The 12,163-nt window shown below is 51.0% G+C and overlaps 1 protein-coding gene across 1 annotated transcript; it reads left to right on the plus strand.

Annotated features, from left to right (window-relative positions):
* The first annotated feature begins 525 nt into the window (after nucleotides 1-525).
* LOC136527883 (hydroxyproline O-galactosyltransferase HPGT2-like) lies at nucleotides 526-11,906 on the plus strand. The gene is made up of 12 exons (XM_066520740.1): nucleotides 526-749; nucleotides 837-900; nucleotides 990-1,039; nucleotides 1,120-1,313; nucleotides 1,569-1,629; nucleotides 1,788-1,860; nucleotides 2,034-2,157; nucleotides 2,255-2,342; nucleotides 2,742-2,792; nucleotides 10,682-10,753; nucleotides 11,353-11,462; nucleotides 11,579-11,906. Exons 1-12 carry the CDS (start codon nucleotides 601-603, stop codon nucleotides 11,599-11,601), a joined length of 1,059 nt encoding a protein of 352 aa, XP_066376837.1. The 5' UTR covers nucleotides 526-600; the 3' UTR covers nucleotides 11,602-11,906.
* The last annotated feature ends 257 nt before the right edge of the window (nucleotides 11,907-12,163 follow it).

Here is a 12,163-nt window from a genome sequence, read left to right on the forward strand (position 1 = left end):
TTTCAGCTGTGAGAATGCTAGAAAGTAGATCAGGCAATAAAGGTTTTAAGGGTCAGCTGATATTAGGGATGGGCAATCACGGTGGCGAGTTATTTCGTCCATCGTATGGACTGTGTTTTTTTTGTACCAATAGCTAAGATGTCAAAACCAGATTATTGGGACTTAATTTCTAGATAATTATTAGTGATGATCTTAAAGAAACGATACCAGTCGGTTGGAGACTTGCCACATTATTAATACAGCTATTCAGTGACGATCTTAATATGGTGCGGATATATATTGGAAATTTAAATTCTATATGATAATGATAAAAAACAGTCATAAACAATGTCACTTTTGTGTAAACAATTCCTGGTAAATGGGATCTTACATTTTCATTTTCAGTAATCAATTCAGTCTGAATTGGTTCATCTAGAAAGCTGTTAGTTGATTTATTTTTGGGCCTCATCTCGAGCGCGACCCAGTTCCGGCCTTCTATGGCCCACGGCTAGGTAGCCTGGCGTTTTCCTTCGGTCCTTCCTTTCCGTTAACGGCCGCAAGCAGAGCAGACAGGAGGCGCCGACCGCCGAGAGCCCAGCGTTGGAGATCTCCTCCGCAGCCATGGAGACGCTGGCCAGCGCCATGCGGCGCGAGAACCGCCGGTCCAAGGCCCCGTCCTCCTCCTCCGTCGCCACCGCCCTCGCCTCGGGCAGGGTCCCTCTCGTCATGGCCTTCCTCTCCTGCCTCGCCTGGCTCTACGTCGCCGGCCGGTACGTCCCCCCTACCCGCTCAGATCCCAGACACTCCGGTCCAGCACCCGATAGGGAGTCGTGATCTTATTCCTGGCTCCGTCTCAGGTTGTGGCAGGACGCGCAGACCCGGGCGATCCTGTCAGGATTCCTCGAGAAGAGCTCTGGCAGCGTGCGAATCTCTCCTCGCCTCCTCACTCCGCCTACTCGCATTTTTAATTCTACCTCTTGATTCAGCCTGACGGCGCCACCTGATTGTAGGTCCCGAAGGTGCTCTCGGTGGAGGACAAGCTTAGGAACCTCGGATGCAAGTGAGTTTTCAGTTCTTTGTAAGTGAATTTGGGTTGTTGTTACTTTTCTGCTCTGCTGATTCGAAGTGCCGTGGTGGCAGGGCGATTGGAAGCAAAATTGTTGAGGCGGAGATGGACCTGACCAAGACCAAGAGCGAGGGGTACCTGTGGGGGAACAGGACTGCAGCTGTGGACTCTGACAAGAAGAAGCAGCTTCTTGCCGTCATTGGAGTTTACACTGGTTTTGGATCCCGTCTCAAGAGGAACGTCTTCCGTGGCTCCTGGATGCCCAGAGGTTTGCTGCTCTTGTTCTTTAAATTTCGCTAGTTCCTAGCGATAGAAATAATTTCCCTTGACAACACCAAGTAGTGGAAGAGACTGCTTGTGATACAAAACTTTACTAATTTGAGAGTGGTTGATGAAGAGACGGCAAAATTATTTGATTTAAAATGCTGGATAAATATGGAGTAGCTAAATTGTTTTGTGTAAACAAGGATTTTCTCCAACTCATAAGTATAACTGTATTCTTCTATTTCACTGTAAATTGCAGGTGATGCTCTGAAGAAGCTTGAGGAAAAGGGTGTAGTTATTCGTTTTGTTATTGGTCGGAGGTTTTGTTCTGGATCTATACCTTTGAGTTATTGCATCGTTATTAGTTCAGAATCTAACAATATCATTGTCATTCTCGTTTTCTCTTTTATTAGAAAAATATAATCCATTCTCCATCTCTCGTTTTATTGATGATGTGTGTACCTTTTTGGACCTGCAGTGCAAATCGAGGTGATAGCTTGGACCGTAATATTGACGATGAAAATCGGCAGACAAAGGACTTCTTGATTCTTGTAAGGTCCTATTAGTATCTCATATTCTCAATTGTCCTTCACAAGTTGTAGTACGTAAGCAAGACTTTAGAGTTTAGACCTTTCTTGCTTCCATCAAAGACTAGGTTGGACCCATGTGATCTTATACATTTCATCAATGAACTTTGAAATTGTAAGCATTTTGGATTGGGCAGGAAAGTCACGAAGAGGCTGCAGAAGAATTACCGAGCAAAGCAAAGTTTTTCTTCAGTGCCGCAGTTGAAACCTGGGATGCAGAATTCTATGTCAAAGTTGAGGATAACATTAATCTTGACTTAGGTATCTTTTTTTATGTTCTCTGTGTATGCTGATTTACAGTACTTCCATTGATCTTGCCCCTTCCTTTTAAACTAACCTCTTGCAATTATTCTGTCAGCTGGGTTAATTGAGATGCTCGAAGGCCGTCGAGGTAGCCAAGGATTGTATATGGGTTGTATGAAATCAGGGGTTGTCATAAGTGAAGAGTATGTGCTTTCTTTACTTAATCATCAGGTTTTTAATTTATTGATAGCCTAGCGCGTATGGTATCTCTGACTCCAACTCCAAGCCATCTCATTCTTAAGTAGAAGTCCGTTTTTTTGTTGATTCAGTAGGGATGCATAATCCTTCCAAAGTTGTGCCATGTAGTGGAATGCACTGAGCAAATGTTTTAGTAACCTTTTGCAGTCAGTTCTTTTGATAGTTCAATCTAGTTAGCAAATAATTCTGATGAAAAACTAATGCGTTTTGTGCTACCACTGTATGAACTTGAGAAAACATGTGCTTTGTATTGCATTTTTCATCTATGCGGCATTTCATTTTGGATTTATTTGCCTCTTGTTAGTCAACTATCAAAGTGATTCTGTTGTCAATCTCAATTTTAGGGGCCAACAATGGTATGAACCTGACTGGTGGAAATTTGGAGATTCAAAAACGTGAGTTAATTGCCATCTTCTCATTCTCCTGAATGAATTTATTCTTTTTCCTGTTAGTAGATACCATATTCTTGCTATAAGAGCATTCAAATACTTATATTTACACCATGTTTGGCGGTTGGCAAGTAATAAAATGCTTGCTTCCTACTAAGAGGATACCCCTGGGTAGAGATAGTATCTCCAATAGAGCTCATTCAATTTTTCACAACCATGAGTTGAGTGCAATAGGCAATTTCACCATAGATTTTAACCTTGTAACAAGAATTCAGTTATATTGTCTTATGGGGACTACATGATGCCTTTTTGACCTTATGAAGTCCATTCCGGTTTATTTTTAAATTTGAGAATGAAAAGCATGGTAGATTGGGTATAATGCGTGGGATAGATTGCATTCTTAGCCTCTTGGGCAATATATATAGCCATATAGTGAGTGTTTGGTGACCTGCACTATCCCTGTCCAGGCTTCCGCAATGCAACCTTTGAAGTGTTTGGTAGCCTGGTTGAGGCTCACAGACGCCCCCTTAGCCAGGCTTAACAAAAATGCGGGGGGTGTCCGTTTTCTCGGAGCATGGCTTGGCTTGCGCTCGCCTCACTCCCGACGCGGGTCCACACTTCCTCACCTATCACCCTTCGGTCCTCGTCGCGCACCTCCCGGCCCCCCCTAGCGCTAAGCTGAGCTCCAGTAGCGACCCCTTCGGTCCCTGGCTCCCCGCCACCACACCTCCCGCTCTGTCGAGTGCCATGCCGAGCTCCAGGAGCAGGCCCTTCAGTCCCGGCCGCAGGACCTCCCGCTCTGCAGAGCGTCGCGCCGAGCTCCAGGAGCACACCCCACGCCGTTGCACCCCAACGTCGAGCACCTCATGACGACCAACCTGCGCGGTGGCGACATAGTATACCTTTCTCATGATCGCTTCCTGGGCTTGCGCGGTGTGGCAGCGGTATCACGCGCCACTGGGCTCGCGCAGCTGGGGCACGTGGCACAGCGGCGGGGTTGCCCGGCGAGTTCGTGTGGCGGAGGAGGATGCAGCTGAGCATGCCCACCAACGGTTCGACAAAATGTCTCAAGAGGGTAAACTTACCAGCTCAAAGAAGAGGTGATTCTATGCAAAGCAAACCAGACAACCAAACACACCATTTGCTAGCAGGCAGAACTGATCATTGGCTTGGTTGAAGCAGGCCTAGACTGCCCAGGCTTAGATGGCTAGCTAGGCCAAAAGCAGGCCAGGAAACCAAACACACCCATAGAGTACAAAGACTTGGGGGGCAAGTTGCCTTCCCACTTTCCCAAATACATATGGCAATGTCGAATACAATGTTAAACTACTAAATATACTCAAATATCCCTCTGCATCTGTAGAGAGGTAGAGAATCACCACACTCACTAATGTGGGTGGGGAACCTTTCATATATATAGCCAATAGGCATACATGGAAGTCACATACATGGGAAGCTATTTCCTGTACAAGGAAGCTATCCTAGGCTATACATGGCAGCTAGCCTATCTAGGGAAATACCAATCAATCGCTAATTGATCTAGATATATACATATCCTAATACCCGCCCGCAGTCGTAGCGGAAGCATCACGGACGCATAGACTGGTCCGAAAATCAGTGAAGAGCTGGACGGGCAGACCCTTGGTCATGATATCTGCGAACTGATGCGCAGATGGGACATGGAGAACACGGAACTGTCCCAGAGCGACCTTTTCGCGGACGAAGTGGATGTCGATCTCGATGTGCTTCGTGCGGCGATGGTGGACGGGGTTGGCAGCCATGTAGACGGCGCTCACATTGTCGCAGTAGACAATCGTCGCAAGCGGGATGGAGATGTGGAGCTCCTGTAAAAGCTGATGCAGCCAGCAGCACTCGGCAACAACATGAGCCACTGCTCGGTACTCTGCTTCGGCACTGGAGCGAGACACGGTCGTCTGACGCTTGGAAGACCAGGACACCAGGTTGTCACCGAGGTAGAACGGCGCGTGTCGGGGCAGCCAGCCCAGTCGGCGTCGGAGTAGGCTGTGAGCTGGTCAACGGTACCGGAGCCCAAGTGCAGACCGGCGGACAGAGACCCCTTGACGTATCGCAGGATATGCTTGATCAGCGCAAGGTGTGGCTCGCGGGGGTTGTGCATGAAGAGGCAGACCTGCTGGACAGCATAAGCCAGGTCCAGCCTTGTCAGAGTGAGGTACTGGAGCGCACCCGCAAGGCTTCTGTACTCCGAGGGATTGGCAACTGGGGTGCCCTCTGAGGCGGACAGCTTGGTCCGGGCATCCACAGGAGTAGCCGTCGGATGGCATTCAGCCATGCCAGCACACTGGAGGAGATCAGCAGCATACTGCCGCTGGGAGAGGAATAGCCCGCTGCTGTCCCGCGTCACCGAGATGCCGAGGAAGTGGTGTAAGTCGCCGAGGTCCGTCATGGCGAACTCCGAGTGAAGGCGTGAAGTGACATGCTGGAGAAGGGCCGGTGACGATGCGGTGACGATGATGTCATCAACGTAGAGGAGGAGGTAGGCCATGTTGTCGCCAGCCTTGTAGACGAACAGGGAGGCATCCGACTTGGATGTGGTGAAGCCAATGCTGCAGATGAAGTTGGAGAAGCGCTGGTTCCAAGCACGCGGCGCCTGCTTAAGTCCATACAAGGACTTTTGCAGCAAACAGACATAGTTAGGAGCAGCGGGGTCGACGAAGCCTTTCGGCTGCTCGCAGTAGACCGTCTCCTCGAGGTTGCTGTGGAGGAAGGCATTCTTCACGTCGAGCTGGCGTATGGGCCAATCTCGCAACGCAGAGATGCTGAGGACGGTGCGGATCATGGCCGGCTTGACGACGGGGCTGAATGTCTCGTCGTAGTCAACACCGGCCTCCTGGGAGAACCCGCGGACGACCCAGCGTGCCTTGTGCCGGGCGAGGGAGCCGTCGGAGTGGAGCTTGTGCTTGAACAGCCACTTGCCAGTGACGATGTTCGCACCAGGCGGCCGAGGTACGAGGCGCCAAGTGCCGTTGTCGATCAGCGCCTTGTACTCTTCCGCCATCGCAGCGCGCCAATTGGGATCGGCGAGTGCACTGCGATAGTTCACTGGGACCGGCGAGGCGACGGAGGCAGAGAAGCCGTAGCGCTGGACGGTGCGGAGGCTGCCGGTCTGTGAGCGTGTCACAGGCCGGGCCACTGGTACTGCGGGTAGCACAGCTGGTGGCGCTGCCGGTGCTGCAGCCGCTGTTGGCACAGCAGCAGGGGCCACGGAGGCAGCCGCAGGAGGCACCGGTTCGGTGGCCGGCGCTGCAGGAGTCCGGGCACGGCGAGTGTAGACGGCACCGAAGCGCTGGCCTCCCAGCTGTGGCCCGCCCGCAGGAGGAGCAGCTGGAGGGTGCCCGCCCGCAGGCGTAGCCAGGGGGCCTAGCTGGAGTACAGCCGGGTCCAGGAGCGCCGGGAACGGATCCTCGCTGGTGGCAGCGAGTGGCGGAGTAGTGCTCGTTGGTGTCGGCGAGGAGGAGAGTCCCTGCATTAGAAAATCAAGTGAAGACGGCATGGAAGCCGCCGATGGTGCTGCTGAGAACGGAAACACGGACTCGTCGAAAATAACATGACGAGAGATGATAATGCGACGAGTAGACATGTCGAGGCAGCGGTAGCCCTTGTGAGAGGATGGATATCCAAGGAAAACACAAGGTGCGGAGCGAGGGGCGAGTTTGTGTGGGGAGGTGGCAGTGAGGTTTGGATAGCAGAGGCACCCGAAAATGCGAAGTGAGGAGTAATCTGGGATGGTGCCGTGAAGGAGTTGATGAGGTATTCTGTTGTGGATGGAGGAGGAGGGACGCCTATTGAGGAGGAAGGTGGCTGTGATGAGAGCCTCAGCCCAATAGGGAGGTGGCATTGATGCATGGAGGAGCATGGTGTGGATGGTGTTGTTGGTGGTGCGGAGCATGCGTTCAGCCTTGCCGTTTTGTGGGGAGGTATAGGGGCAGGAGAGGCGGAGCAGAATGCCATGGCTAGTGAGGAAAGAGGTGGTGGCGTGGTTAACAAACTCGGTCCCATTATCTGCTTGGAAGGATTTAGGTGTTGTGCCAAACTGTGTCTGAGCGTAGGCAATGAACTCGACAATGTGGCGGTGCACCTCGGATTTTTGGCGAAGTGAAAAGGACCAGCAGTAATGAGAAAAATCATCCACTAAAACAAGATAATATTTGAATCCGGAGTTGCTAAGCACGGGAGATGTCCACACATCACAATGAACTAAATCAAACGGAGCATTGGTTACAGAGGTGGAGTGACTGAATGGGAGTCGCACGTGCTTGCCAAGTTGACAGGCATGGCATAGGCATGGCGAGCTCTTATTGTAGGAGATGACCGACATGCTCCGGAGAGTGGCGAGGCTGGTTGGACCGGGGTGGCCGAGGCGGTGGTGCCACAGAGACGATGTGGTGGCGAGGCTGCAGGAGTGAGCTGGTGTGGAGGGGAAGGTGTAGAGGTCGCCACCACTATTGCAGCGAAGAGTCACGCGCCCCGTCTGTTGGTCCTTGACAGAAAAGCCACAAGCGTCAAATTCAATTGAGCAAGCATTGTCACGAGTGAATTGACGGACGGAAAGAAGGTTGCGCACTAAATGAGGAGCAACCAGAACATTGTTAAGATGAAAAACAGAATTAGGAAAAGACAGTGTGGATGAGCCACGGCAGGTGATAGGAATTGTAGTGCCGTTGCCAACTGTGATGCCGGAAGAGGGTGGGGGAAGACGGGACAGGAGTATACCATCCGAGGACGACATGTGGGCAGTGGCACCGGTGTCGAGGACCCAGGGGGAAGACCCCTGGAGGGACATCTGGTTTAGGGTGGCAATGAGACCGGCCTGATCCCAGCCGCCATGCTGCTGCGGAGGTGAAGGAGAGGCGTAGGAGAACTGGGTGGGGGCGAACGCCATGTGCGCCTGGGCTGAAGGGAAGGCGCCAAGGACCCCAGGGCCACGCCAGGCTAGGTTCGGCGTCGGCGGACGCCAGGGCTGCTGCTGCGCCCCGCCCGTCCAGGGAGCGTAGCAGTACCAAGGGCCCGTTGGCGGAGCAGAGGACCTCTGCCCGCCCCTAGAGTTTGAGCCGCCCCTGCCCTTCTTCCAGCGACCGCCGCCACTGCCCTGGCCGCCGCCGCCGTAGCCACTGCCAGAGCCGCTGCTGTGGCTGCCCTGACGACCGGCCGTGGAGCCACTGTCCGTGGTGCCGGAGGTGATGCGGCAGCCTGTGCCGCACGAGGCATGGAACGCCATCTGGGCAGCGACGGAGCCCTCGTTGGCGAGGCGGAGCTCCTTCAACACGAGCTTCTCACGGGTGGTGGCGAAGTCCGGCAGCGGGTGGGAATCGGCGATGTTGTCGGCGGTGCTGGCAAAGCGGGGATTGAGGCCGCGGAGGAAGTTGAGGACGAGCTCCGAGTCGGTGATGGTGCGGCCGACATCGCGCAGAGCATCGGCTGTGGCCTTCATCCGCTGGGCGTAGTCGTTGATGGAGGAATCGCCCTGGGTCATGGAGTGGAACTCGTGACCCAGGAAGATGGCGCGTGGAGCCTTGTTGGCCTCGAAGAGGCGCCTGATGGCAACCCAGAGCTCGCGCGCAGTCTGATTCGGTGCCGCAGCAAGGCCGATGACGTTCGTCCCGGCAGAGCCGAGGAGCCAGCTGCGGACACAGGCGTCGGCAATGGCCCAAGCAGGGTCAGTGGGGCTGGCCGCAGCCGTGCCGTCGACGTGCGGAAGGAGACCGAATTTCCCGCAGAGAGAGGTGAAGAACGGCTCCCACTGGTTGAAGTTGGGCTTCGTCAGTTCCAGGGTCACCGGGATGTGGTTCTTGACATTGATCGTCGCGTATGGGGCGACGAAGACAGCTGGGGCAGAGATGGAGCCCATAGCAGCCGAGGTGCTGGAGGATGTGGTGGAGCTGGTGGCAGAGGAGGTCGACATGGGCGACCTGGGAGGGGGAGCAACGCAGCAGGGGGGGGGGGGGGGGGGGGGGGGGGGGGGCTGTGCGGTGGGAGGGAGGGAGAAGGAGGATCTAAATCTCTGATACCATGTAGAGAGGTAGAGAATCACCACACTCACTAATGTGGGTGGGGAACCTTTCATATATATAGCCAATAGGCATACATGGAAGTCACATACATGGGAAGCTATTTCCTGTATAAGGAAGCTATCCTAGGCTATACATGGCAGCTAGCCTATCTAGGGAAATACCAATCAATCGCTAATTGATCTAGATATATACATATCCTAATAGCATCGTAGAGAGAGCATCACAGACAATCAAACTAGAGAAGAAATCGAAGACTAATCCACTCGTTGTCGTAGCAACGTCACATTGCATGGAGTGGAAACTGACAAGTAGTGTTTTGTCAACGAAGTAGCCGGGGTCAAGGTGGATGTGGTCAAAGCAGTGGAGGGAGGCGCTGGTCTGAAGCATCAACATAGGAACATGAGTACACATAATCACCAACTTCTTGTCGATGACTGCAGCAGGACAATGAGCCTAGGGAAGAGTCCACGCGGGAGATGGTGGCTGCGCGCAAGGGAGATCGCATGGGTGAGGGGTGGCTGCGCGGCTGTGGAAGCGGCGGCGTGGGGAGAAGCTAGGGCAGAGGGAGGGGCCGGAAGGGAACCCATGCGTCCGATACCATGTAGAATAGGGAAAACACGTCACACCCATTAGGGAGGGGTAACTTTCATATATATAGCCAGGATACAACTTGGAGTACAAGTAAGGTACATAGACTATACATATCTCTAATAGAGCCGACCAAATGGTGAATGTAGATCGGGCTGCTCGGCTGTATCAATAAGCGCTCACACATCATCCGTTAGCGACATTAGTGGTGAACTGGTGATGTTATAGAGGTGGCGGCAGTAAGCACGAACTCGGATCCCGAGTTAGCTTGAGGAGGACCGACAGCATGGGTGGTGCCAGCTTGGATAGGCGGCGACCATGAAGATAGTTTGACCACGAGCAGTGTCATTGTTGCCTAGGAGGGCACGCAATGACAACCTCGAGCTTGGGAGGGTCGACGATCCAACGTTGAGGAATTGGTAGATAGGGAAACACAACCCCAATCTTTGATTGAAGAAAAAACAGCAGCAGCATCTGCCTGGCATGGTGAACCACAATGTGACCCAACCAGCGGTGTGGCATGGCCCAGCTGGTGGACAGCATCCTATAGGGCACAATTCCCGCTGATGTGGCGGCCACGGTGCGGCACAGTCGGGCGCGAGACGGTCACGTGGTCCTACAATGCCAATGGTAGATTAGCCTGACAACACAGTGTAGGATGCTTGCTGCTGGCCTGCTGCCGCCCCATGCTGCTTGACAATGATACACAGGGCAGATCAGTTAGATCAGCCCAACCTAATTACAAGGGTGCTTCCCCTGGTAGAGATCGATCTCCCCAGGGGTGGCGCAATGGTGATGATAGCGGGAAGCCTGAGGGTTCAGGGACGAAACCTAAACCCATGATACCATGAAAGCATAGTAGATACGACATAATGCGTGGGATATATTGTATTGAGCCTCTCGGGCAGTATATAGAGTACAGAGACTTGGGGGGCAAATTGCCTCCCAGGCCCCAGATACATATGGCAATATCAAATTACAATCCTAAACTATCAAATATACTCTAACAAGAGTGACACCAGCTATTGGACCCACTACCCAGCACTTCCAGTTTCAGCACAATTTTTGCACTTGATGTTATTCAGTTATATTCTTTGGTTTTTTTTCCATTGGTTTAAGTACTTACTTAACCTCTATGGGCCTTTTTCTTGGGGTGGACTCATGTCACAGAAGTTTCTAGGTTTTTTCGTTCAAGATGCAGTCTCTGTCATACTTTTTTCATGTTCACTGACTGATTCACTTTATTCATAAAAACAGGTATTTTCGACATGCTTCTGGTTCTTTGTTTATCCTCTCAAAAAATTTGGCACGCTACATCAACATAAATAGGTAAGTGATATGTCATTTGTGTCTCCCTGTTTCATCTTAACCAATATCAAGTTAAACTGGCTTTGAGCAACACCATCCTAGTTAGCTAGATTAATAGTATGTGCAACAGTCCCTGAGCTTTTGAATCTGCAGAACATCTTATGCTGATGCAGGAGTTGGATTACATCAGACTGAATGTGACATATTTGGGCTGAATGTTTTGTTGTGGATGAAAGAACTAATCTTTTCTTTTCAACTTTAGTTTCTTATATCTAAATCCCTATCGTATGTTGCCATGATAGTTATCCAAATAATTATTACTGAATACCCGTTGGGTACGGATTATCAATGAGTGCATTGATTAGAATGCTATTTTAATTTACTTCCTATGGAACACACATCATGTCATATTCTGTCAAGGATAAATATCACCGTTATCTTCAAGATGCAAGGACACGTTTAAGCATTCCCATGTCAAAATTTGAGCATTAGATGTTTCTATTCAGAAATATGTGCTACCAATTTTTTGTCTGGACAGAAGCTCTTCCTTTTTCTGGTGCTTTATTTCTGCCCACCAGGTCTTCTTTCTTCAGCTCAGCTTTGTCTTCTCTGTCACACAGTGCATCACTGCAGAGTTATGCACACGACGACATATCAGTAGGTTCATGGATGATGGGACTGAATGCAACTTACGTGGACGATGACAGGTTGTGCTGCAGCAGTTCCAAAGGTACAAGCTTCTCTTTAATTAAAACAATGCATCAGCTTCTGGCGGTTCCAAGGAAACTTCCTTGTTTTTTTTTTATTTGGGGTGCTAATGCCATGTTTTTTAACCATCATTCCCAGAGAAAGTCTGTTCTAATGCTTGAGTTGAGCGGAAGGCGTGGCTGTTGGCCTGTTGCTGCACATCCATCCTGATGAAGATTTTGTACACCTGTCATTTTGTATACATAGACTGCTTTTGTGAACCGGAGAAAGGCTACTATCCAGATAGAATTTGTCTTGCCCTATCATACATAGTACTGCCTAACCAAATTTTAGGAGAACAAGTTTTTCCAACCGTGAGTATTCTTGTAACTGATGTTGATTGACGTTTCCCTCTTTGTGCCGATCCTCTTCCTCGGAGCCAAACCATGTCTACGAGTTCGCAATACATTTGTTGATGGGTTGCTCATTTTGACATCACTCTGGTCAGCATCTGCATTATTTTGAATCAAGAAGATTAAAAGTAATAGATATCCATCAATTTTGAACAATCAAAAGAAACGAAGGCCACATAGTGGATCACCCAATCGTAACACAGTGAAAGCTCATTACAAAGACTGGCATTTAGCTTCCAAAAATATCCCGGCAAGCATCACGAAGTTATGTGCAATCGTGACGTGCCATTCGCATCACCAAATTCGATCGCAATCCGCTCAAGTCATGGAA

This window comes from Miscanthus floridulus, chromosome 19, assembly GCF_019320115.1.
Source record: "Miscanthus floridulus cultivar M001 chromosome 19, ASM1932011v1, whole genome shotgun sequence".
NCBI classification, from domain to species: domain Eukaryota; kingdom Viridiplantae; phylum Streptophyta; class Magnoliopsida; order Poales; family Poaceae; genus Miscanthus; species Miscanthus floridulus.